Raw genomic sequence first — 25,595 nt, 5'->3', positions numbered from 1 at the left:
AAAGAGACAGAATAAATTAAAAATTATCCTTACAAATAAATCACGATATTTTTTTTCCCCATTTTACAAATTAAGAAGAGTTCAATCGTGCACGTCAGTGTTGGGTCCACGAAACGTAAACAACGTTAGTTGTTTCTTAAGAAAAGTCACGAGATTTGCGTGCTGATTGCCAGGCCAACCATAGACCATATTCCTATGGTTGAGAAACTTATCCTATAAAATATTCCCAAGATAAGCTTGATTCTTATGATCTTATCCATGGTTAATAGGATCTTTTTACTTGAAGTAAAGTTTAAACTAACTTAAAAAGTTAGGCTTGGAGAGAGAATGATAGATATTAAAGCAATGAAACAAAGAACAGTCAAAGGACCTCCTGAGTTCAAAATATAGTTTCTGTTTCTTTATCATAGTAGATGTATCATTAACAATTACAATCATGATAAAAATGAAGTAAACGACGGGTGAATCTCTAAGTTCCCACTGAGAGACGCACTGCTTCATTTATGCAAAGCTACAGCTTCCATAACCTGCCAATGAAGGAGATATATTAACTATGTAAACACTCGTTTATTATAAGAAACAGCATAGAAACTGAGAAGCTCTTTGGATACTGACTTGGGTCAGTCAAGACAGTGAGCCCTGAACCATTGAAGTAGCAGTTCCAAGGGTTCATTCCCTTGGATTGGTAGTAAAGATTCATGGCCACTGAAGCACGTGAAATTCTAGTATCAGGGAAGAAGCAGGATCCACCGGTTTGAATCGGAGCGCAGTCAGTCTCGCCGCAGGCGAATTGGATGTTGTCATCGAGATTAATATCATCAGTTGAAGGCTTTGCAATGCACCATGTTTTCTAAGAGCAGCAGTAACATTTTACAACAACAACAAAAAAATCTAGTCACGATTATGTTGTTGTGAGACTAAGATAAAAGGATTAATATTTCACCTGGCAACTTGTTAGGTTTGTAGTTTTACCTGTAAGGAGAAATGTTAGCTTACACTACTAAATACTTAGAAAACTTGACATGATGACAGATAGAAGCTAGCAGTACCAGGAATTAGGTGGAAGAGAACCAACAGAAGAAAGTGGAAGATTGGGAGAAAGAGAGCTGGACTTTTAGCCATTTCTGGTGAAGTAAGAAGAGCAGAGATGGATGAGAGAAGAAAGGATATGAGAAATAGAATGTTTATAGGCTGTTTATAGTCAGAAGTTTGGAATTGTAACAGACAAAAGACGAAAAAGAGCTATTCGAGAGGCTCTTCATATACCCTTCTCCCTCTCTCTCTTGATCATTTACAGAAAGCTTTAGAATCCTATTAGCTAAAAGAGCAAAAGAGTTCTTCGGAAGACTCCTCATATGACCACCACTTCTAAAATAACAGAAATGATTTGAAGCTGTCTCTCTTCAAATTCTCATTAGTAACCGTAGCATTCAAAATTTCAAATCCAATGTAACCGTTTCAAAAGCATTTATTGACAGGAAAATATAGGATATAAACAAACCAATCTCTGCAAGTGTACACCAAAATAAAGCACTTCAATTATGAACTATATGATATATATATATGCTGAGCCAAATGAAGTGTTCTGGTTTTGAAGCTTTACTGAGTCTACTCGGATGCCTAAAATAATCCACTAGTTGTACTTCTTTTTATTAGTAAACATGAGAATATTTTGGTTACCTTCCTTTCATCAAGAACTTGCTTCGATGTATCACTTTATTGACTAGATGGTCATGCATTTCATGTTGTTCAAGACTGCGTCCATTTATGTGTCATAGCCTTTGCTCACACTATTAATTTCAGCATCCCCCTATGGAATTACTTCAGAATTACACATCACCCTTTTTAGCTTACTCTCTGGAACCAATTGCCTGTCCAAATGAGCAGCAGCTAAGAGTGACAAGAACTAGAAGAGTCTTACAAGTATTATATATAGCCATCGCCATCTCAAGGATTAAATCAAAACAACTCTCTGTTACACTTGGGAATCAAAGGATGGCTAGAATTTCTTCTCTGCAGCTCTCTTCTGAACTCTGTCTTGTTTTGCTTCTCATGTTCTTCTGCTCTGGTATCACTTTCACCCATTTTCACTTCTTATCAACTTGTTCAGATGTCTAATACCTATTTCTCTTTCTGATAAGAGTATACAGCACACTATGCTAAGTGGTCAGCTGACATAAACATCTTTCTTCTTCTCAGGAGGGATGGTGAAGCTGGTTAACTGCCAGGTACTTTACGAAACAAAAATCCTATAGGAAATTTAACTACCAACTAGTAATAATAGTGTTTATGAGGGGAAAATGTGGTGATATATATTTCTGGTGCTTGCTATAATACTAGACTTGGTGCATTGCAAAGCCTTCATCCAGTGATGAGGCCCTCCAGAAAAACATCAACTTCGCCTGCTCGTTGACGGATTGCGCAATTATTCAAAATGGTGGACCATGCTTCTTCCCCGACTCTGCTATGTCCCATGCTTCAGTGGCCATGAACCTTTACTACCAATCCAGGGGGAGGAACAATTGGAATTGTGACTTCAGTGGTTCTGGCCTTGTTGTCATCACTGATCCAAGTATGTCTCATATGTTAAAGTTTCAAACAATTCTTCCTTGTTTTCTTTTATGAGATGTAGTTGTTTTTTATGACAAACATCATATAAATTTTGGTTTTGCAGGTTATGACAACTGCAAGTATGCCTAGAAGAATCTATGGTCCACTGATCAGTGCTTTCACAGATGTTCAGAAATAATTTAGGACCACATCGAAGTAATGTTGAGGAAAAAGAAAGAAGTTTAAGAATCTACTGTTTTATTTCTTAAATCCTTCTTCTCCCTTTCAGTATCTTTATCTGGGCATCATAGCTTGAAACTTGAAATGAAATGGTTGTGCACAATCTTGAATCATATACTTGCTTTTCTTGTTTACATAAGAACTGGACTGCTAGTTTGGCAACAGAGATGTAATATTTCCATGATTTGAGCACTCTCAATTTAAGCTTCCTCAAATCAATCACGTTCCAAATTGTGAGAATCCTCTTCATCACAGAGAATATACATATATGTGTATATATAATAAGTGATTTGATGAACACTATTGAATTCGAACCCGAATTTGTATCCTTATTCGTATTCGTATCGATTAAATAATACTCATGCAGTGAGGGAAGTTTAGAGCTGATTAAGAAAAAGAAAAGAAATCCTACTCGTCCATGCCCGGCCCAGATTAAATCTATTTTCATCGTTTATGTACTCCAAGAAGAAGGGAAATTTCCTAATTACATCCTATATTTTTTATAATTTTATGGTTGACACCCTCACCCTCACCCTCACCCTCACCCTCTCAATTGAAACAGAAAGAAAGGGTCCAAGTTACAAATAGCTTATATACAAGATATTAATTTATAAATAACTAAAAGGTAGGGTATTATTTGAAATTTTTCCTACAAAACGGGGGAAAAGGAAACTGTGCAAGTTGGATGGACCGAAGTCGTCTCCATCTCGTCGACTTTCTCCCGCTCCATGCAGCGAAAGCTGCTCTCATGGCCGACCTTCCCTCTCCGAACCCTAATCGCCTCTTCTCCCCATCTTCTCCTCCTCTCTCGCTCTAAAAAGTACTCCCATTCTCCCCCAGCCTCCGATCCCTACGACCCCCTACTCCCCCATTCACAAAACCCTATCCCCCAAGGCCGATTCCGTTCGCGGAACCCTAGCTCCCAATCTGATCAAACCCTCCGAGCCTTTTCACTCTGACCTCCCCTTCAGTTTCCGCCACTCCTATTCTGAATCCGACCCGGCCGTGAAACCAATCGGGTTCCGAGAGCCTCCTCGCTTCTCCCCATTCGGCCCCGGGAGACTCGACCGGAGATGGGACGGCGTTTCGGCGCTGGCGAACCAGGAGTTGGCTCCCATAGATCGGAGCTCGGTGATAGGTGATCCACTCACGGAGGAAGAGGTCGAGGAGCTCGTCGAGAGGTATCGGCATAGCGATTGCTCTCGGCAGATCAATTTAGGTGCGGAAACTTCTTTTGGTCTCAAAATTTAACTTTTACTGATAGTTAAATGGTTGAGTTTACTCTGCTGAGATCAAGATTCCACTTTTTTTTTTTTTTCAAGTTCATACGTTAAGATATTTCTAAGGATGATGCAATGCAACGGATTGAAAATTGCTTATATATTCAAATTGTACTTGTTTTGATTGAAATGTGCATTCACACGGAGAAAAGTTTTGTTTGCTCAGGGAAAGATGGTGTGACACACAATTTGCTGGATGATATCCACAACCACTGGAAGAGAGGTGAAGCAGTTAGGATAAAATGTTTGGGAGCGCCAACTCTTGACATGGACAATGTTTGCTTTCATCTTGAGGTCGGAACGCGTCACTATGCATGAAATGCTATATGAACGCATGGCTCTTTAAAAGGTTGGAGTTATTTGGTATCGTCCTTAAATAATTTTTGCTTCCACAGGATAAAACTGGAGGAAAAATCATTTACCGAAAAATTAACATACTCCTCCTATATCGTGGTCGCCACTATGACCCCAAGCAAAGGCCAGTTATACCGCTGATGCTATGGAAGCCATTGGCTCCTATCTATCCAAGGCTTGTACAAAATGTTCCTGATGGTTTGACTTTTGAGGAAACCAAAGAGTTGAGAAATAGAGGACTAAGTTCACCTGCTTTAATGAAACTAAGTAAGTTTGTCCGTTCAACTGTTAATTGAAATAATTGATGATGTTACTTCTTTTAGCAAGGTGCCATGGAAAGCTGCCTTGGTGACACAAAACGGTTAAATTGCCTTTCTAACTAACCGTCAGTAGATATGCATATTCATGGTTCAACTTCAAGTAATAACGTCCATTTACTGTCCAGCCAGGAACGGTGTGTATGTGAATGTGGTGGATAGAATCAGAGAGGCCTTCAAGACTTCAGAGGTCGTGAGGCTAGACTGCTCTCATGTGTATACTAGTGATTGCAAGAAGATTGGAGTGAAGCTAAGGGTACGCCTTTTGTGTACTAGTAAGCATATGATATTGTTGATTTTTTTCTTCTCATCATGTATACAGTTGTACTCAGGAACTATCTTTAACATTCTGTTTGGTTGAAAATGTTGATATGAAGTGATAGTGAAGTGCTTTATATTATCTAGTCACATTCTTATCAGTAGTCTCTTATTTTTTGTGTTCTTTTTATGTCTCTCAAAGGGTTTCATGAATTTGTCTTGCAATTTTCCACACTAGGCTGCAAAATATAATGCAGGGCACATTGCTCAGTGAAAGCAATACTCCTTTTTTCATTCTGAATTCTTTAATAAGACCAATATGTTTGATTGGTCTGCGTGTTTCTCTTATTACTTTTTTATATTCCACTTCATCAGTTTTTGTACAAAGTGTGTACCTCTATGTGTGGAATAGTCATTTTATATTCTGAACTTACATATTCATGTGATTAAGCTTTGGAACTGATTTTGAAATAACAATGATCTAAATTTTGCAGGATTTGGTACCTTGTGTTCCTCTTCTTTTCAAAGATGGTCAGATTATAATTTGGAGGGGTAAGGAGACTCAAGATACAGTCCAGTGCGAATCGTGATTCTTTTAGACAATTCTTCGTCCCACGGACTTGACTATGCGCACTATGTAAATTCGTGTTCTGATCCAGATATTTGGACGGTCTCCATGAAACTAATGCGGCGATCTCTGTGTGGCAGATTGGCAGCCAAGATTGAGACAAGTTGAGGGATTTACTGATTGTGCTTACTCTCTTTTCCAGGACATATATCAGTGTTATTACGGAGTAGATAATGATGGATGTTATGTTCCTTGGACTCATCGGAGTTGCGCCAAGCAAGAGGGGACAGCTAACTTTGGTGGGATGAATGAAGAACAGGAATCACTTCAAAGGATAATTCTCAAAGCAGCATTGACTGCATGATATATCTTCCTCTTTTGAGGTAGTTGCAGTTGATAATGTGACACGTGACAAGCTGATAATGTTTCTTATACTTGTATGTCATACTACATACTTGCAGTTGCAGCATAAGCGGCTCTCTCTCTAATAAGACTAAAGCATTGTAGGGATGCTTAGCTTAAGGAGAACATAATATCAGATTATGAACTGTGGTTCACATAAATATGTTGGGCAAGGTGATAAGATATCAGCTGCTCATGGATTGTGCTTAAATAATTAAAAGAGGCTCGTGTTGAATGAGTATATGTAAATTTAAATTCTTATTTAACTGGGACACTATTAAATTCTCTTCGTTTTTTGTCTAAAAAGAAAAAAAAAATCAGAGTAATATAAAATTGTGGTAACCAAACACAAACAAATGCGCCGAAAATTGTTTATTTAGACAACTAAATAAAAGTCAAGTGAAGCAAGCGGCGCCCTCGATAAGATCTGTTAAATTTGGCAATGCTCATGCATTTCGTTAGCTGGATTTGTCTCTCATTCTTGCATATGATTGTGCCTACAAACAAAGGAGTGAAATAAATATGCATCAACAACCTGGACTTCACCAAATCCCTAATTAACACATTAGTGCATCAAAGGCTCATTCAACAATTTACCAGTAATAGAAATACTGAAAGAAATGCCATAGTATGCAGTATAAAACAGTATAATACCGATGCGTGTTTCAAATACTCTTTTAGGAACATTAAGATCATTTATAATCAAGAATCATATCCAAATGACACCAGTGAACGCAATTTGGCTACGTTCTCTCATCCATCAGCAAGGGTCATCAAGGTCCTCTCTGCTAACAGATGATACTGAAACCAGAAGAAAACCTTCTCTAAACTAAATGGCACCCAAATTTACAAAATTTGATCCTTGCTAGTAAGAGGGAGAACTTTCCAACAAATAAGGAACATATAATTAGGTAAATAGCTCGAGTTATCTGAAGCAGGGTCAGCTCTTGACGTACTTTTCAACATACGCCTGCAAGGAAAGAGGGAATAACAAATCAGGCAAATTTACACAAGGAAAGAAAAAATAAATATAACCAGCTGAACAATGTAAAGTGACCTGTACAAGTTTGTTGAGTTTTGCTTTTGAATATGAGAGGTAAGCATCAATTTTCTCTTGGGTCTGAGGGATGTTAGGACCTTGCATAGCACCAGTCACTTTTTCCACAACCTTCTTCACTATAGTTTTATGAGCTTCTTTGCTCAAATGACCTTCCTTCCATGCGGGCTTTAGTATATCCTTCACAAACTCAATGAGGGCACATTTAAACATCTTGATCCCTTTAGCTTCCTTGCTTCTTTTATTCTCACCATCCGCTTGAACATCTGCAACCCCATCTTCCGGGAGGGCAGTCAGTTCCTTCTTACTTTGGACGATTTCTGCTTCATTTACCTCCTTAGATTCACTGATCTGTTGGCTCTCATGCTGGAGTCTTCCCTCCAACTTCAGGGAATTTGCAGAATTCCCATTGTTAGAACCTTCAGTGACAGACAGTGGGATCATATTGCTAACACCTTTTTGTGATTCCTCCATATGCAAGTCCTTCAGTCCAGCAGGAACCAACGAGAACACGGGAGGAAGTTTGCTGATATCAGATTTAGAATCATGATGCAGCTGAGTCCAAGGGCCTGGATTAGGTTGAGCAGATGTTGCCTCAGTGGAGGGCCTCGAAGTGCTGGTGTTGAGAACTGATTGTGATGATTGCAGTCCAATAGGGGCAGCATTCAGATCGGCAGTTCCAAAAAAATGAGCCAACGATGCTGAAAGGTCTGTTATTCGAGCAGCCTGCTCACTTGTGACAACTTTATTGGTGATAAGAGATCCAGAACTTGATCCTGATGGTTTTGTATCTAGGTTATCAGATCCTTGGACTGATCCATCAGCTGATTGAAGGTTCTGTAAGTTTGAAGGAGTTTGAGTGGCTTCATATTGATTTTGTGCACTCAGAGCAAGAGATTGGACAATCTGTCCACTTTGTCCATTTTGAGAAGAAGGAAGAATCTGTTGCCTCTGCCCAGAAACACTGATGTTCTGTTGGATCTGTCCCTCAAGAAGAGGAATTTTGTGCTGAGTCTGCACACTGAGATTAAAGTTCTTCTGGCTGATTGCACTCTGAGGTGGTGGATTATTCTGTTGCCCACCAAAAGCTGCATGCTGTTGACCTTGTCCATTATGAAGAGGTGGAGGAATATTTTGTAGCCCCTGTCCTCCAAGATTATAACCCTGTTGGTTAGGTCCTACATGAGAAGAAAGAACTGGTTGGCCTTGCAAGCCGACAGCAAAGTTCTGAGTATTTGAAGAAGGTTGTCGAACCATGAACTCTGTCTGCCCAATTGGATGAACCGGATAGTTAGCTTGTTGGATTTGACTATTGAAAGCCAACGCAGGGGCATTTGGAGAAAAAGTTTGTCCGGGAGGTTGAAGAACCATCTTCTGGATCTGCCCCATTGGGCCAAAGTTTTGTTCAGTTGACAGAGTAGCAGAATTCATCTTAGGCTGTGATCCCATATTGTTAGTGGTTGCAGGATCACTTCCACTTGTGATGCCAGAGTACTGTTGGACGGTAGTTATATTTGCCGTCATCTGTGTAGAAATTATTGGAAGTTGTTGATGCTGCCCAGAAGTCTCTTCAGATATATCTTGCTTTTGAAAGGCTGGATTTTTTTGGGAACTTTCCTGATTATCTTTGATGTTTTCAAAACATTGGTCTTGGTGCTTGCTTACAGCATCTCCCCTATCCATGGACAAAGGAGCAGCAATTTTTGTACCATCATTTTCAGAAGCCAGTTTAGAAGTATTGATTGCATCCAAAATGGTGGCCTGATTACTCCATTGTGAGTCATTCCTTGACTGACTATCATGATCGTAACCCCAACTGTCATCAGGTGCCCTGTCTTCTGTATGACTTTGGGGCACACCCTGATGTGAGAACCTGCAATCCTCACCACGACGGCAACGCCCTTCAGCAAAGTACTTACAAGGGTTTTCACTTACTCTACGAGACTCAGATCTTCTCCCAAAAGATACATCAGGATCATTACTTTCATGGGTCCTTTCCCTTGACTCGTCTTTCATACTCCGTTCACCCTGAGAAGAAGGTTCATGGTGAATATATCTACAAGATGCACCCCTATGGCATCTTCCTTTTGTGAAGTCATAGCATCTTTCAGTAGACTTGATATTTCCATGTAGCTCAGGTTTTTCCCAACCATTGTCATCATAGTGGCTTCCATGCCTCTCAGATGGTTTATTCCGTGAATAATCACTCTGCTCTCGTGGGCTAACAAAATTCTGCTTGCTCTCATATCCAGAATATTTTACCCTTTCAGATCTACTTTCCCTTGCATCTGCATTATAATAACTGTCAAAGTGCCTCCTACCACCATCATCATGAAAGTATCTACATTGACTGCCTCTCCTGCACCGCCCAGCTGCAAAATCTCTACAAGGTGGAGCTGATCCTCCAGCCATCCTACCTCTTTCACCCCACCTCTCAGATCCATGCTTTACAGCATTAGGACTTCTGCTCCTACTCCTGCTTCTACTTGTGGTCCTGCTTCTTTTCCTGTATATTATAACCAAACAACATGAATGACAAGAAAATACATTATACAGAAGCATAGACAGAGAAACCACCAGCACATATCTAACAAGACACGTGTGAGACAGGATCAAGTAAATAACCAACAAAACAATTATTTGGGTACTATAGCTTGCCTGGATGACCTATTCCAGCCACCTCTTGGAGATGCACTGCGACTGCGTTGCCTCCGTGCATCTAGACTAGGAGACATGCTTGAACTGTAAGTCCAATCAATAGCTGCACCCCATCCATCTGTCCCTCCATTCCCATCAGCATTTTTCACTGTATCTTGATTTCTACTCTCTTGTTCCCAATATGACTTCTTTGAGCCATTTTTGTATACAGTTTCCATATCAAAAGCCTGAGGTGAATGCAGCTTTTGAGAATAAACTTTTGATGATCTATAACTACTATCATCCTTTTTTGACCAGTAAGGCATTTTTTTATCTGCTTCAGAACTAGTTTCATGCATGGATTTTGGGCCAGAAAACTCAGGAAGTTGATTCCTGTCAATATTGGAGGAACGAGATAATTCTTTGACCGTACAAGGATCACATTCTCTAATGTCAACTTCTACAGGAGGATCCTCTTTCACATCCCATTTGGATATGCGCCTTCTAACATTGTCAGTCATTTTTAGCTTTCTTTACAAGTCCGTAAAGGTATGCGCCTTTAAGTAGAACCCTGAGCAGAATACTTTTGTCTCCTTCAGCAATTGATATGCTTCTGCAAAAGATGTACCATAGTAGTAACAAGAAAAAAGGCATCAAAAGGCAAGCTACATGCCTTTGTGGATATTACAGCAGACACCTACTGCTACAGAATTAACTGGAAGAAATTACAGGAAAAACTGCCATTATGTGTTTAAAACAACAGCTCAATATATGTCACGTAGCAAGATTACCCATTGAATAAAACTCAACCATATAATTCAAAAATTCATGTAAAACTCAGTTTGTCCCATGCCAGAGCAAATGTTGCTACAAGCTAAACTATTAAGTATTAACAGATGCCCACTGCACATAAATTCTTAATGTATATAATAGTTCATGGTTGGTATTGCTCGACTACAACAATTACTTAACTAGAGTTGTCACTTTTTGACCTTGTAAAATACAATTGTCAACTCATGCATCAGCAAAGGTATAGAAACTTCTTTTATATTGAGGAACACATTCAGGGATAAATGCCACCATATTCCTTAGCCCTTAGGATTATTTGATCAAACAAAGAAATCGGCTCATCTGCTCAAAGTAGTCAGGCATTCACAGATCTCCACAGAAAAAAGAACATTTCTCCTTCATCCAATGACTCCAATCTTTCCTTGCAAGAAAATTGTGGAGAGGTTTGCTCCAAGATTGCATAAGCTAAAATTCTCCCAAATAAGTCAAGTCTCAAGGCAGGTTATATGGATCATTTTTTGCTATTTCTTGTAATATACCTGCTCTCACAAGTCACATATAGAGCTGTCAAAAAAATCAAGCCACTTGAGTTTGGCTTAGTTCAGGCTTGAAATTAATTTCGAGCTGAGCCCAGTCTCAAGCCAACTCGCTCAGGCTTGAATTTATATATGTAATATTAATTTATACTATGAACAATTTGTAGCCATTAGATCAAGTTATAATGGTTTATATCGATTTCTAACTTGATCTAATCTTAGCTTTAATCAAACGCTATTTAATTTAAACTTCAATCAAACCTTATTTTATTTAAGCTTAAATCAAGCTTGATCTGGCCGGCTTAAATAAAACTTGCATTAGACTTGAATTGGACTTGTTTAATGCTCAAGCTTGAATTAGGCTTGTATTAAACTCAATTGAAATAGGCTTGAATTGAGTTTGTTTAAAGCTCAAGCTCAAACTAGGCTCAGCTTGAAACTAAGTGAGTCGAGCCAAAACTAAGATGTAGGCTCTAACTTATAATTTCAAGAAATTAGGCTTGCTCAAGCTCGGCTCGTTTACACCCCAACTCACATTTGACATGAAAATAGTTTAGATGATGGTGACAATACAGTAGCTTAATTTACTGATAACTGTATGGAGCTAAGGGTTCATAACACCCTATATCTTGTACTAAGAATGTCTGCAGATGCTAATGCATTAGGACAAGTTGAATTGCTCTTTAGCCAAATAACGTAGCCCTACTCTAGCTTTAACAATATCTCAAGGAAAACCTATAGCGGCAAATACTGAGGTGATATGGCTTCAACTACCTAGCAGCTAGAAATAACTGGCCCAGCTTGGGGAGGACCAGCTCTATCAACTGAAAGCCAAACAATACAGTAAGTGGTAAAATAAACAAAGAAAGAAAGAGGAAACTCTTTAGCTTATGAAATTCATCATTTAGGCCACAGATCGATCAGTCAAAGGAACTCTTATAGTAACTCACAACCATCTAACCTTCCCTGTTCATCAATCTTCAAATACTGCCAGTGTATTTCAAGTTTAAGTAGCAAGCTCTAAAACGAACTTCATAAACAAAGCAGTTTTTCAATTTCAGCAGGAATGGCTGAAATGAAATTATTCAAATCAAGATAATTCTACAGTCAAGATTTAAGCCCACTCGATTGTAACCTTATTACATCAAGTCTGATCTCAGAGCATCCTATAACACTAGATCCTGTTTAGGAAAATTGATAAGAAGCATATTTCACTCAGTCAAACACGAGAAGTCTTTCTTTGACAGAAACTTTTTGCTGCTGTCACTAGGAAAAACTCAAAAACGCATTCCATGGTCATATTACAGATATCTTCAACAACAGGATGGAGTTTGCAACTTTGTATAGCTGCAGACAGACCTGCAGCTGCCTTTCAACAGTTCTGCCAACAGGCAAGCGACTTAGATTCAAGCACAAATTTTTTAGATCATTGCTAGCTAGAGAGTTCTCTTGTTTAAACCAAAAAAAAAAAAATTCCAACGATTTCTGCATCAGTAGCACTCTATCAAATCCACCAAATCCTGCATAGGAGAAGAAATATAGCTCTATCAGCTCTTCATAAATCCTTCCAAAGTTTCATCGGTGATAGACTCATGTTCAAATATTTCCTGAAAATGGAATATCCCAGACATAAGGTAGAGGCTAATGAGTCGGAGTAATTTCTCACTTTTGTGCTTTTAATATAGAATGTACAAGTTGTCAACTGCACACTTATTATTCTCCTTTGTTGCTAGCTCCTACTTATCTTAAAACAGGCCCCTACTTGATGCTAAATTTAACAGTACTCATAACTTCTCCATCGATTGAAATTACAGTTATCGCTCAAGTTTCAACCAAAAGCAAATTCTTGTTGTATAGGAATTCAAAAAGGAAGAACAAGAAGTATATTCAATAGATTTTGTCACACCAATGAAAATGTACGATATGATATTTCTTCCTACAAATTAAAGTGGTGTAGATATGCATGCTTCAAGAACTAAAAAATTAAAAATTAATATACAATATTGGGTAGACGACCGGAGCAGAAATGATATGTAGAACTTGTGAAGTTGAATCTAACATAGTAGTGAGTAAATTGTAAGGTCACATTGATAATTAAAAAAAAAATGTGATACAGGTGACAGCAGTTAAACAGAGGCAATGCAGAGAATAACAAATAAAGCCATACAAGAAGTCCTGAAATAAATAAAATTCACAATAAGACGAAAACAACTTTGCCAAATATAGATCCAACACCAAGAAGAAATGCTAGGCAAAAGAAGGGAGTCCAAGATGCTAATGTATCAAACAAGATGATTAGGCCAATATTTCTTTCTATAACAGGCAACTAAGGACATAACACACTCTGATGGTCAAGGCTTTTACCATACAACAACAGCCTCTTCAATACTAGGATACATCTGGGCCTCTGCAGAATCCACATTTGTATAATCCTTACATATTGAGACACTACTTTTAATTGAATCAGAGAGACTTAAATTTTTCTTGCCGTCTGATCCAAACTTTATACTAATTTGTGATTTTCTAGTCCCAATTTGCATGTAGAGAATTTTAAAAAACTAATCTCTCAAAATATTTAAAACCTTTTTAGGAAAGGCATTACGAAAAAATATTCTCTTCACAAAATAGTGAAAAAAAAAATCTCAAGGGCAACTATGATAAGTCAAGATCATAGGATGATCGCATATTAGAACCTTTTCTTCATGAATTAGTAGTAAGCTGAATGTTATTCAATGTAAATCTATACAGTATCAGTTGCTATAATCCCATATAAATGTGTAGTTGTGTACATCTAAAATTGATAAGTTCCATTTTTCTTTTACAATTATGGCATTATCTATTTCATTACCTTGACCAATAAAGCAGAAAGGTGCCTATCCTGACATTTAGCTTCCATCAGAAAACCCACAGTTCATATATTATAAGATTATCCACCAGCTTCTGGGGCTGGGGGAGTGGATATAAGTTAACAAATTGAAATTGGATCAGGGACTATAAACTTTAGTGAAGAAACTAGTTTCCAGCCATTTTTCTGAAAAGCCAAACAGAGAAGATGCAAGAAAAGTAGAACCATATCACTGCTACCAATTTCCAGGGCAAAGCTACGGAAGTACAAAATAATCCGGCGTATAGATTATTAACACAAATCAAGAAATGCGCCACAAAAGGAAAGGCAAACTCCAATCTTCTCGCACTGAGTAATTAGACTTCCTTAGAAAGAAAAAAAAAAAGCGCACCTTTACGCGTTATTAGTCTAAGCTACAGACAGAACAATGTATGGAGCTACAAATACATGCACAGAAAATTTTTAAAAAATATGGTAAAGCCCCAAATTTCAGCATAAAAAAAGAAACCCACCTCGAATCTCCTCCCGAGTGCAGCAAAACCTAATACTTCACACCACAAATCGACGCCTTCTTGCTGCCGGAACAGAATCTACCTTCTTCTTGTACTCCGCCATCGTAAAATTGAGGACAATAGGAGGAGCATTGAAGTAGCTCGCTCAAATACCACACCAAAACCCTAGAAAGCCCGACCAAAATCAAGAAACCACAGCGCTCTTTAGTTCAATCAACCTACGAATAAACCAAGAACCACGACCCCGCAGAGAGACTAATAAAATCACCATACCTCTTGAATTCAGGCGCCTCAAAAACCTCGGAAACTTCTTTGAAACCCTAGAGAGACGATACTAAGGCGGAAGACCTCTCCTCATCTTTTGTTTGAGAGAGATAGAAACAGTGGGCGAAGACCGGGATTTTCCAAAACCAGTGTGAGCGAACCGAACCAAATTGGGTCCAATCGGGTCCAATCGGGCTACTGTTTAATTCCCACATTAGATAAAAATTATACTAATACCCCCACCCTGTCATTTTTATGAACATCTACCTGGGAAACTATGGAAAATATCTCAAACCCCTAATAGTATTACCCAAACGTATCAAATGATGCATTTTACATTTTATTTCTCTTTTTTCTCTCTAAAATAATATATTATTTTACGGTCGATTTCTCTACTAACCCTAGAAGAAATTGTAGTGTCGATAGGGCTATAGAATGTTGGACCCCTATGATTACTTTATCCTTAGGTTTCTTATTGCTACTATATGTGATGCTATCAAAGTTGGGCAAGTGAGAGGCTTGTTTGTATAGCAGTTGTTTTGCAAATGCTTAAAATTTATATTATACTTGATAGTTTCTAATCTATTAGTCGGGTATATATATTAGCCTAAAGTAAAGTCTGGTTAAGGGCGAAAGCATTGTCTCCTTTCTGCGTTAAGTGTATCAAATTGTAATAGATTACTAAACTTAATAAAACATCAGTGCATAGACTTATAAAAGCTAATAAAATAGACATTTTAGAAAATTCCTAAGTTGAAGGGGTTAGTTACTATGTCACCAAAAGTATATGTGAAGTGACTAATAATTTTGACAATCAAAGTGTAATTACACCCTTTTAACTACTAATTAGTCCAAGCCACTTTTTTTCCCTGACGCCAGCCCTAGCGCTCTGCTAGGGTTTGGCAACCAACCTTTCCTCTTAGTGAGGGTCTTCCCTATCGGTACTCCATAGTGGGTGGAATCTACACCCCTCTCTTCTTCTCCATCGATATTTCGCTTCGCCCTCCATCCACCACCACCCGTTGGATCCCCTCTTAGTGGTGCAACTTCCATCCCGGTAGTCCCCAATCCGGTCACATTTTCAGCCAGTGTCTCAGCCCCTACTCCCTCCTCTTCAGCCATCGCTTCTTCGACCACTCGCCACCTCTGCCATGTGCTGCGCCGATCTCTTGTCGCCTCCGCCCCGTGTTGGATCCTATTGCTGGATTCTAGGCAGCGACCATCATCAGTTTCCCCCAACCGTCATCGTCTTCCCATTACCCCTCTCCGGACCTCTTTGTCTTGGCTACTGCACCGTCAATGGTTGACTACCTCGCCGCCCTATTATGGACTAGCGTGGTTGCCTTGGATGTTGGTATGGTGGCTAGCCTAATCTAGTTTTGGTGACATGTTTGGTTGTTTATCGAATTGGCAAGTCTCTATGCGTGTTGGGTCTAATTTGATCATGATGAGCATCAAGTCTCTTGTTGCAACAATTATTCATTGCAGGGCAGTCACGGTAGGCCAAGAGAGAGGCTTGTTCTAGAGCATATACCTTATCTCCTCTAGTTATCTTTTTTGCAGGAGTATTTGTATTGTTACAAATTGATACCCTGGTTTTAAAGTTAGTTAGTTTATTCGCAGCCAAGAGTGAGGCTTCTTACATGATTCTATAATATTTTCCTTTTAATTATGCATATTATGTTGTAACCATTATTGAAACTTAATAAATTATATGCCCATGGACATTTAAAAAAAATACTAATTAGTCCAAGCCATTCATGAGCCCATTATCTCGATTTAAAGTCCAGTTATTCTTTTGTGCTTTTATTGGGCTGATTTCTTATAGGAGTTTCACTTTAGAGCATCTATAATCCGGCTCAAAATTCCAAATTTAGAGCCTAGAGCTCCAACTATGCTTCACAGCTAGCTCCAAATTTGGAGCCCGGCTCCATATATTTTAGATTTTTTTTTTATAATTTCAATTTTGCCCTTTAAATATTTAATCCAATAATTTTAATTCTACATGTATTTTTTATTAAATAATTTTGTTAGTTAAATTAAGTATTTAATTAGTTTTACTAATTAATTTTTAACAAAAAATAGTATTGTTGGAAAGATCTCATCGAAACCTTTAAAATGAGTCTAATATTAAATTATTTTTAAGTTAATTTAAAATTTAAAATTATATAATAAATATTTTTGATTATTTAAGATTTAGATCTCTTAAAATTATTTGAATAATACTCAAAATTATTTTTAAATATAAATATTAAATATTAAAAATACATCAAATATGAAATATATAAGATATTTAAACCTTAGATATTAAATAAATCGAATAAAAATTATGTTAAAAATTATATTATTCCGAGAATGCTTCTGCCATAAGTATTCAATCAGTGCATTGCGAAGTTCAAAATGAGTCTTTCTATTTTGGATCTTCCTATGCCGAGCGAAGAATAATTGAAATCGTAGATATAGAAATGAGTTATCATACAATTAAATATTAATTTTTTCTTATTTTGTGTGATGTAATTTTGATATTTTTAGTAATGATGTGTAATGCTTATTTTAATATTTATTTTGTGTAATATAATTTTAATATTTTTAGTTATGATATATAATGTTTATTTTGATGTTTATTTTGTGTAATATAATTTCGATGTATTTAATTAAAGAACTAGTAATTTAAAATTATTTCTGAAAGTAGCGAATATAAATTTTGTTTTAAAGATCTCTAACCACATAATTTTTATTATATTATAATTTAAAATAAATAATATATATATTAGATTAATTTTATAATAATATATAGAGCCCGGAGTGAATTTTGGGCTCCAAATATAGAGCCATCTGTTGGAGATGTACTTAGGCCCACTAGGACGAAACCTAGGGTTTTCGTTATTTTAGAACGCCGAGAAGGGTAGTCTAGGTACTTCACGTGCTCTTCTATAAAACCTAAGTTTAGCTCCTCCATTCGCCCCCTGCGAACCAACTAAGCCCTTCTTCTCTCCGGCGACGGCGCAGGTTTCCCGATCCATCATCCCCTTCGAGTGCTTGAGATTTCTGGATCGCTATCGTCGTCTTCGAGCCCTCAGATTTCCTCCGTAAGGGTGCGTGTGTAGAAACCCTAGCTTGGATTTGATCCGCTAAGTTCCCATAGATTTTAGGGTTCTGGAGCAAAACTTGCTGATTTGCGTGATTAAGCTGGAAAACTGATAATCTTGTGCGTTCTTTTAGGAGATTTTGAGTAGATTCGTCTGTTATTGGCTTTTTTACGTTGTTTTCCAGGGGAATGAGCAAATTTCGCTGTTTTGGCTTCTTTTTTTCCCAAGTATTACATGAACCTTTCTGGTTTTTAGGTGGTTTTCGTGGCTACTAGTTGTCCAATTTTGCATAGTAAGTGAGTTGGGGGAACATCATTTTTGTGAATCTCCTAGACTTGTACTCCCGGGGTAACTATGAGTTTGTTTGATGAACTGTATCGATCTTATTCCATGCAATATATTGGCCTTTAGCATTGTTCATATAATCGATCTTCACGTTGGCCAACTGTAACTAATATTTTATTTTCTCGAAGAAAAGGCATATTGCATTAGGGAATCTAATTAAGCAATTACCTACTGGTAAGCTAAGGTAGTGGTTTTCTTGTGCTGATTTCTATAGGATTACCCTGTAGCTCTGACTTATGGATGATCAGTATTTCTCACTCTTAGTTGTATATGTGTACTTGAATTTGTTCTTGATTAATGCCTTGGTATTTAGCAGTAATCAGGCTTTGTAGAAGGAAAGATAGATATCTGAAATTGTTTTGTGATGCAGGCTTAATTGCGCCTGCTGTACACAGCAGGCGCCAACTAAAGCATTTTGGGTGATTATGGCAACCTTTGCAAAGCCTGAAAACGCTTTGAAGCGTGCAGAGGGTAAGTAATTGTATGTGAATTTTCTTTTGATGCTAAATTTATGTTTTTCTTTTGCAGTTGGTGGTTCTGTTTTTTTAAATAGTTTCTGGTGTATAAAGCACTACTTGTGACATATTTAAAGTGGAAACTGATTATACTATTGTACATTTATTTGCACTATCAAGAGTAGTCCCAGAATTATTATTTTTCCTAGATCATACTAATATTTAAGTCAAGAACAAAGATTTTTCAGAAATTATGTTATTTATGTTTCATATTTTGCCAGAGTGCTTATAGTTATATCTTGTATTCTCATATGTTTCATTTTTCATCATAGTTTTTATTTGTTACAACAACACGCTGCAAATTGCTTGATGGCATTAATTTCATAGATATCCATTATTAATTTCTTTATTCCCATTACTTCAGAATTGGTAAATGTTGGCCAGCAGCAGGCTGCCTTACAAGCGCTCCATGACCTCATCACTTCAAAGAGATACAGGGCTTGGCAGAAGCCCCTGGAAAAGATCATGTTTAAATATGTTGAACTCTGTGTGGACATGCGGAGAGGCAGGTTTGCAAAGGACGGGCTTATTCAGTACCGGATAGTCTGCCAACAAGTCAATGTCAGCTCTTTGGAGGAGGTTATAAAATATTTCATGCAACTTTCTACTGAGAAGGCTGAGCAAGCTAGGAGCCAAGCACAAGCCTTGGAAGATGCTTTGGATGTAGAGGACTTGGAAGCAGATAAGAGGCCTGAGGATTTGATGCTAAGCTATGTAAGTGGAGAGAAAGGCAAAGAAAGATCTGACAGGGAGCTCGTGACTCCATGGTTCAAGTTTTTGTGGGAAACCTACAGAACAGTACTTGAGATCCTGCGGAACAATTCTAAGCTGGAAGCACTATATGCAGTAAGCTATCTTTACTTATTATGCCCCCCAATTCTTAGGAAGGCCAGGAAGCCTACATCTTCTCCTTTCTACCGATGTCAGTAGATTTTGATGCTTTTCAAAGTATTCATTAGATTAACAGGAGAATATTCATGAGTCCTTGGAAAAATGTATGTTATCTTGTTTGATGGTGTATTTTTTTCTGCGTGGTTTAATTCCAGAATTCTGGGTCTCCCTTTTTAGTTATTATTGTGTTGCACTATTACAACATTAACACTTAAGGACAGCAAGTCTCAGAGTTATGCTAGGTCTAACCACTGCGTGTTTCTGCAATGTGCAAGATGGCGGGGTGCTAGTTGTTAGTTCACTTAGTTGCTTCAAGAGAATCTTTCCATCTCCTATTCTTTCAGAGTAATATTCTTAGTTGCTAAAATTTATTTTGTTTCTGCTACATCGTGTTTGGACTTTGAACAATTAGTGTTTAATATAAAATTGGCCTGCAGTATGTGGAGTTCTCGGTATATTTGCACCTTTTTCCCTTGTGAAGTTTGCCTCTTGACAATATGTTCAATGGATTAAGTGGAATCAGACATTGTAACCTTTAGACTGAAAAAGGAGATGCAATCTTTACTCTATTTCACTGGTGACTAGATTGACAATATAATTATGTGCAACAAAACATGGATACATGCCAAAAAGTAGTGTTGACTAGAATCATGGGATTGCCAATCAGAATTGTATATATATTTTGAGGTGTTGATAAGCATTTAGGGCTAAAATTTATGATGTTAAGATCGTCATTTTTTATTCTGGTAGGGAATGAACATCTGTTTTCTGGACATATATGTGTCTATCTTGTATTTTTTATCTCTTTCATCTGAATGTGCAGATGACGGCACACCGGGCTTTCCAATTTTGTAAACAATATAAGAGGATCACTGAATTCCGTAGACTGTGTGAGATCATAAGGAACCACCTCGCTAATCTAAATAAATACCGTGATCAAAGAGACCGGCCCGACCTAACAGCTCCTGAGAGCTTGCAGCTTTATTTGGATACCAGAATGGAGCAGCTGAAGATAGCAACTGATCTTGAGCTATGGCAGGTCTGCTGTTGAGCAACTTGTGGCTTAATCTAGAATTTCAGAAAGGCACTTTGTTCTTATAATATACCTCCTTGATGTTCTTTTACAGGAAGCCTTCCGTTCTGTGGAGGATATTCATGGTTTAATGAGCATGGTGAAGAAAAATCCAAAGCCCTCGTTGATGGTTATCTATCATGCAAAGCTAACTGAGATATTCTGGGTTTCAAATAGCCATCTATATCATGCTTATGCATGGTTTAAGCTTTTTGGTTTGCAGAAGAGCTACAATAAGAACTTATCGCAAAAAGATTTGCAACTGATAGCATCTTCTGTTTTATTAGCTGCGCTTTCAGTGATGCCTTACAACCATGAGTATGGTGCATCCCATCTTGAGCTTGAAAATGAGAAAGAGCGTAATTTACGAATGGCTGGCTTGATTAACTTCACTCTCGATCCTAAACGCGAGGGTAGAGAAATGGTATTTTTTTTTTGTATTTTCATTTGCCAGTCACACTGTTTAAACTGCTGTATTCTGGTGAAGTTCTTTCTCGTGACCTTTTGCTCTTATCCTATTTGCAGCTTTCACGATCAGCACTCCTCTCAGAGTTGGTACGACTTACAATATTTCCCATTATAATAATTCTGATTTTCGTATTACAGATCGCATGATAGTAGCAAAGTATTTTTTTTTGATATGGCTTTGTCTGGAAGACTGCTGGTTATCAAAAGGTTGGAGTAGTGTAAAATCTGTTAGAGGCTGATGATCTATTTCGTGAAGTCCTGTATCTATGAAGATTAATTCGATTATAGCATTAGCATATTTAGGTTCTGACAGATCTTGTATCAATATGACTTATTCAATAGGCAGATAAGCTCTAGTCTTGCAATTTCAAGGATTTTATTGACTAGATGATCTCTAGATAATACCTGGGAAGTCCATCCAGAATAAATTGTGCTGCTTTGTTGCTTCAAAGGCTGCTGGTTTAAGAATTCTTAGGTAGTTAAGCTATCTGCTACGGATGTTTGTCTTTCGTTTTTACGTTAGGTGAGCACATTTATTGTGTGCCAATATATTTTACTTCAGAGATCATCCAAACTTTTTTTTATCCATACTGTATTCTGGGTATGCCTTTACTTTATATTGTATGAAGTTTCTCTCTCTGCATACCTAGTGAGGATTATTTTCTTCAGGTTACTAAGGGAGTGATGACATGTGTTTCCCAAGAAGTGAAGGATCTCTACAATCTATTAGAACATGAATTTCTCCCATTAGACCTTGCATCAAAAGTTCAGCCATTGCTTACCAAAATTTCCAAACTTGGGGGCAAGCTCTCATCAGCTTCGTCTGTTCCAGAAGTGCAACTGTCACAGTATCTTCCAGCATTGGAGAAGCTTACTGCTTTGAGAGTGCTACAACAGGTGCAGCTTTTTGTTGTTTCTTTTTTTTATGTTTTTTATGTTTTTATCATCAAGTTTGCTGTGTGTAGTATTTATATGTTAGTACTTACTATTGTATATGTTCTCATCCAAGGTGCCTTTTTCTTCAGGTTTCTCAGGTGTTCCAATCCATGAAAATTGAGATGCTGTCAAAGATGATCCCCTTTTTTGACTTCTCAGTAGTGGAGAAGATTTCAGTTGATGCTGTCAAATACAACTTTGTTGCTATGAAAGTTGATCATCTAAAGGGTGCTGTTGTTTTTGGTAATCTGGTATGTTAACTAGGCTTTTGTTAAGTCATATATATATATATTGTTGTCTTGTTACATCTGTCTACTGACACATTATTTTTTAAAATGAAGTATAGGCTTTTGTTAATGCATTTTCTTTGTGCTTTGACAGTGATTTAAGTTTAAATAGATGAGGGACTCCATTTGCTTGTTGGTGGCAATCCTATATTCCTATTGCTTACCAGCTTTTAATTTTTAAAACTTAAATGTCTCTTCTTTTTCTCTTGAAAAGCTGATAAGATGACTGAATATATACTCCGAGGTGCTTGATTTCAAAAGTGCTCGTAGTTCTTTGCCTACATTGGCTTTTCTTGACTGTGTCACCTACTGTGTCCAGGATATTGAATCTGACAGTCTGTGTGATCACCTTACCATTCTTGCGGATTCTCTTAATAAAGCAAGGAGTCTGATTTATCCACCAGTTGAAAGGCAATCAAAACTTGGTGAAAGCTTGTACAGTTTATCAGAAGTAGTGGATAGGGAACATAAGAGGCTTCTTGCACGAAAGTCGATTATTGAGAAACGCAAGGAAGAACATGAACGCCAGATGCTGGAAATGGTATCTATTTGCTTTTTTCCCCCCTTCTACTCATACATAATAGGCCTCATTAATCTGTTGTGTGAACAATATCAACTATTTCCAGGAAAGGGAGGAAGAATCTAAAAGGCTGAGACTTCAGAAGATCTCGGAGGAGGCTGAGCAGAAGCGGCTTGCTACTGAATATACAAGGAGGGAGGAACAGAGGATTCGGCGAGAAATAGAGGAGAAAGAACGACAAGAAGAACAGGCCTTGCTTATAGAAATCGAAAAACGTTCTAAAAAGAAGGGCAAAAAGCCTATTCTTGAGGGGGTAAGCTCAAACTAATTAACCTTGATTTTTTATTCTCTTCTATGTTTTTCTAATTAAAATTTACTAATATATACTAGTTGTTCACCAAAAGCAGTGTATGCTTTCTATAAATTATTGCCCTCAGTCAAGTGAAATTGGTATCATTTAATTAAGGATTGACTAGCATAAAGACGATTCATCTTTCCTGTTGCTCTTTAGATCTCTTTCTGATTGTATATCTGAAAACAAGTCATATGTGTTCATTATGGTCTTGTGAATATCAAAATTGAAATTGGCTCTATTTTCCATATCTTTCTGTAGCCATTTTTTGTTGCATGAATTTAGTGTTTATTTTATACCACGAGATGCCTTATGTTTATTTGGTAGGGATTAGAGAAACTACAAGATGCCTTATCATTTTCTTGAATATCTATTTTTTATGACATCACCAGAGCAACTCATCTTTCTACTTATATCTCTAGATTTTGAGTTCTTCCTATTTTACAGGAGAAATTTACAAAGAAAAGCATCATTGAGATGGCCTTGAGCAACCAAGTGAAAGAGCGTCAAGAGATGGAAAAGAAACTGCAGAAACTTGCGAAGACGATGGATTACTTAGAGCGGGCAAAGAGGGAAGAAGAGGCACCGCTAATTGAGCAAGCATTCCAACAGCGCCTGGTGGAAGAGCAAATTCTACATGAGCAAGAACAACGGGTTTGTTCTATCATACCTTTTGATGTAGTTAAGATAATAGTCCCACTCTGTATCTTGTGTTTATTTCAATATTGAATAATGCTGTTTCTAGAGAGAGATCGAGCTTAGTAGACAGCACCATGCGGGCGACTTGCAAGAAAAGAATAGGCTTTCGAGAATGTTGGTAGATAAGGTATGGTTCCTACTGGTAGTTATGTATTTTCATTCATTATGTTTCATTTGGTATGATCCTATCTTTGTAAGTGGGATGTCATTTCTTTCAGAAAATTGTTTTGATCTAAAATTAGAGTTTTTCAAGTATACTAATTATTACAACAATACACAACGTAAAATTTCTTATTCCTAAGATAGCTGATTTTCCTTTATCTTGATAGTGTTGACCTTCATATTTTGTTGAAAACTTGCATACTGAGAATCTGTGAGAAGAAGCCTATATCTTGTGTTCATAGTTGCCTTGTCAAACTGATTCCTTCAATGCATGATTGGCTTTTGCTGGAGAACATGCTGCATCTCTTTTCCTTTTGTATCTCCCTTACAATGATGCAGAGCTTCACAAAAAATGTCTACTCTTTTTTCAGGTAACTTTCCAGGAAAAAATTGTCAATCACCGTGAGGATGAGTATAATCATCTCAGGCAGGAGCGGGAGGAACGAATCAATCAATTAGTTACAATGAAAAGGCAGGAAAGGGAGAGGAAACGGAAGTTACTCTATTATCTCAGGTCAGAAGAAGAACGATTAATAAGGTTGCGTGAAGAGGAGGAAGCCCAGAAGCGTGAAGGTAAAATATGTAGCAATGTGAAAACACAATTGAAGGCATTATTTTAGTTTGTCTAACAAATCATGCAGAGTGCTGCTAAAATTTGGAATGGTGCTTCTTTTTTAAGGAAATGTCTTGGTTATTTTCTTGATGTATTTCTTTGCTTGCAGAGGAGGAAAGAAGGAAGAAGGAAGAAGCTGAGCGCAAAGCCAAGCTTGATGCCATTGCAGAGAGGCAGAGGCAGAGGGAGAAAGAATTGGAAGAGAAGGAAAGATTGAGAAGGGAAGCTCTCCTAGGAAGGGCTTCGGATGTGGCATCACGATCAATTGAACCTGTCTCTGGGTCACACGTATCTGAACCCATCCCTGCTGCAGCTCCGGCTGCAGCTGCAGCAGCAGCAGCAGCTAGTGGGCCTAGTCCAGGAAAGTATGTACCGAGGTTTAAACGTGAGAAGACTGATGGCCCAAAACCAGCCACACCTGAGCCTGACAGATGGGGTCGACAAGATGACCGTCCCCAATCCACAGATAGGTGGCGGGGAGATGACCGCCGTCCCTCACTTGGAGGAGGTGGTGGATCGAGATTGTCTTCTACATCTTCCTCTTCCTGGTCCTCATCAAGGACTCGCGGCTGATAACTTCTTTGCGAGAGTCAAAGTAAAGCTTGGTGATGATCTGCGTTTGGTTCGTCAAGTACTAGCCAAATTTTGAACTTTTAGATTCCTTCTGCCCCCAGACTGACGATTATGTATTTCGGAACCTTTCTGTTTTCCTTTATATTCAGTTTGTGGAAATTTTTGTCGGCCGACTACTACCTCTCTAAGTGCAGTTCTACTACTGCTATTTAATAAGGAATTTGTTATTTGTTTTTCCTCGTGCTCTTAGGCAAACAAACCGTTCGGGCACGCTAACCAGTTAACATCATTTGTGATTAATTGCTTGTTATCTTGTCACATCTTCGCCTTTATATGTAATACCATTATATTAGCTATCGGAAAAATCACTGAAATAGCTTAGCACGCACGCTTTTCTCTCCGCTTGCATCCCGAGATCGTTGCTCACTGCTATTTTATACTTTTACGTCCAATTCACTTCAACG

The 25,595-nt window shown here is 37.9% G+C and overlaps 4 protein-coding genes across 8 annotated transcripts; 3 read left to right on the top strand and 1 right to left on the bottom strand.

The window, feature by feature from the left end:
- Positions 1–1,941: 1,941 nt before the first annotated feature.
- On the top strand, positions 1,942–2,885 carry LOC140799186 (major pollen allergen Ole e 10-like). The gene is made up of 4 exons (XM_073153368.1): positions 1,942–2,068; positions 2,200–2,228; positions 2,341–2,572; positions 2,675–2,885. Exons 1-4 carry the CDS (start codon positions 1,996–1,998, stop codon positions 2,698–2,700), a joined length of 360 nt encoding a protein of 119 aa, XP_073009469.1. The 5' UTR covers positions 1,942–1,995; the 3' UTR covers positions 2,701–2,885.
- Positions 2,886–3,470: 585 nt separating this feature from the next.
- On the top strand, positions 3,471–6,210 carry LOC140799021 (CRS2-associated factor 2, mitochondrial-like). Of its 5 annotated transcripts, none has more exons than XR_012110935.1 (6): positions 3,471–4,009; positions 4,237–4,364; positions 4,466–4,691; positions 4,870–5,016; positions 5,494–5,636; positions 5,770–6,210. XR_012110935.1 is itself a non-coding variant. In XM_073153119.1 (6 exons), the coding sequence occupies exons 2-6, from the start codon at positions 4,338–4,340 to the stop codon at positions 5,799–5,801; spliced, it is 471 nt and encodes a 156-aa protein (XP_073009220.1). In that variant the 5' UTR covers positions 3,471–4,009; positions 4,237–4,337; the 3' UTR covers positions 5,802–6,210. The 5 variants fall into 5 exon arrangements, 4 of the variants coding, with proteins under 4 accessions (XP_073009220.1, XP_073009219.1, XP_073009217.1 ...); XM_073153119.1 differs by having other exon boundaries at positions 4,870–4,997; positions 5,494–5,551; XM_073153118.1 differs by having other exon boundaries at positions 4,870–4,997.
- A 420-nt stretch (positions 6,211–6,630) lies between these two features.
- Positions 6,631–14,759, bottom strand: LOC140799020 (zinc finger CCCH domain-containing protein 55-like). The gene is made up of 5 exons (XM_073153115.1): positions 14,619–14,759; positions 14,346–14,510; positions 9,685–10,276; positions 7,027–9,532; positions 6,631–6,939 (listed from the first exon to the last, which is right to left on the bottom strand). Exons 3-5 carry the CDS (start codon positions 10,182–10,184, stop codon positions 6,910–6,912), a joined length of 3,036 nt encoding a protein of 1,011 aa, XP_073009216.1. The 5' UTR covers positions 10,185–10,276; positions 14,346–14,510; positions 14,619–14,759; the 3' UTR covers positions 6,631–6,909.
- Positions 14,760–17,572: 2,813 nt separating this feature from the next.
- LOC140799055 (eukaryotic translation initiation factor 3 subunit A) lies at positions 17,573–25,367 on the top strand. Its single transcript, XM_073153183.1, has 14 exons — positions 17,573–17,704; positions 18,414–18,514; positions 18,923–19,404; positions 20,273–20,488; positions 20,577–20,945; positions 21,047–21,076; positions 21,659–21,886; positions 22,015–22,176; positions 22,532–22,753; positions 22,839–23,045; positions 23,532–23,738; positions 23,830–23,910; positions 24,317–24,518; positions 24,668–25,367. Exons 2-14 carry the CDS (start codon positions 18,469–18,471, stop codon positions 25,129–25,131), a joined length of 2,916 nt encoding a protein of 971 aa, XP_073009284.1. The 5' UTR covers positions 17,573–17,704; positions 18,414–18,468; the 3' UTR covers positions 25,132–25,367.
- Positions 25,368–25,595: the final 228 nt, after the last annotated feature.

The sequence above is a fragment of the Typha latifolia genome, chromosome 12 (genome assembly GCF_019914945.1).
Source record: "Typha latifolia isolate L0001 chromosome 12, TyphaL0001v2, whole genome shotgun sequence".
NCBI lineage: Eukaryota > Viridiplantae > Streptophyta > Magnoliopsida > Poales > Typhaceae > Typha > Typha latifolia.
This window is presented reverse-complemented; position numbering and strand designations above follow the sequence as displayed.

Excerpts from the sequence above, each read along its gene's own strand:
- LOC140799055 (XM_073153183.1), top strand. The coding sequence starts at position 18,469 with ATGGCAACCTTTGCAAAGCCTGAAAACGCTTTGAAGCGTGCAGAGG. Across the intron at positions 21,887-22,014 it reads CTTTGAGAGTGCTACAACAG|GTTTCTCAGGTGTTCCAATC; the intron begins GTGCAGCTTTTT and ends CTTTTTCTTCAG. Across the intron at positions 23,739-23,829 it reads TACATGAGCAAGAACAACGG|AGAGAGATCGAGCTTAGTAG; the intron begins GTTTGTTCTATC and ends TGCTGTTTCTAG.
- LOC140799021 (XM_073153116.1), top strand. The coding sequence starts at position 4,338 with ATGGACAATGTTTGCTTTCATCTTGAG. Across the intron at positions 4,692-4,869 it reads ACCTGCTTTAATGAAACTAA|CCAGGAACGGTGTGTATGTG; the intron begins GTAAGTTTGTCC and ends TTTACTGTCCAG. Across the intron at positions 5,017-5,493 it reads GGTACGCCTTTTGTGTACTA|GATTTGGTACCTTGTGTTCC; the intron begins GTAAGCATATGA and ends TAAATTTTGCAG.
- LOC140799020 (XM_073153115.1), bottom strand. The coding sequence starts at position 10,184 with ATGACTGACAATGTTAGAAGGCGCATATCCAAATGGGATGTGAAAGAG. Across the intron at positions 9,533-9,684 it reads GGCTGGAATAGGTCATCCAG|GAAAAGAAGCAGGACCACAA; the intron begins GCAAGCTATAGT and ends TATAATATACAG. Across the intron at positions 6,940-7,026 it reads AACTCAACAAACTTGTACAG|GCGTATGTTGAAAAGTACGT; the intron begins GTCACTTTACAT and ends CTTTCCTTGCAG.
- LOC140799186 (XM_073153368.1), top strand. The coding sequence starts at position 1,996 with ATGGCTAGAATTTCTTCTCTGCAGCTCTCTTCTGAACTCTGTCTTGTT. Across the intron at positions 2,069-2,199 it reads TCTCATGTTCTTCTGCTCTG|GAGGGATGGTGAAGCTGGTT; the intron begins GTATCACTTTCA and ends TCTTCTTCTCAG. Across the intron at positions 2,229-2,340 it reads TGAAGCTGGTTAACTGCCAG|ACTTGGTGCATTGCAAAGCC; the intron begins GTACTTTACGAA and ends CTATAATACTAG.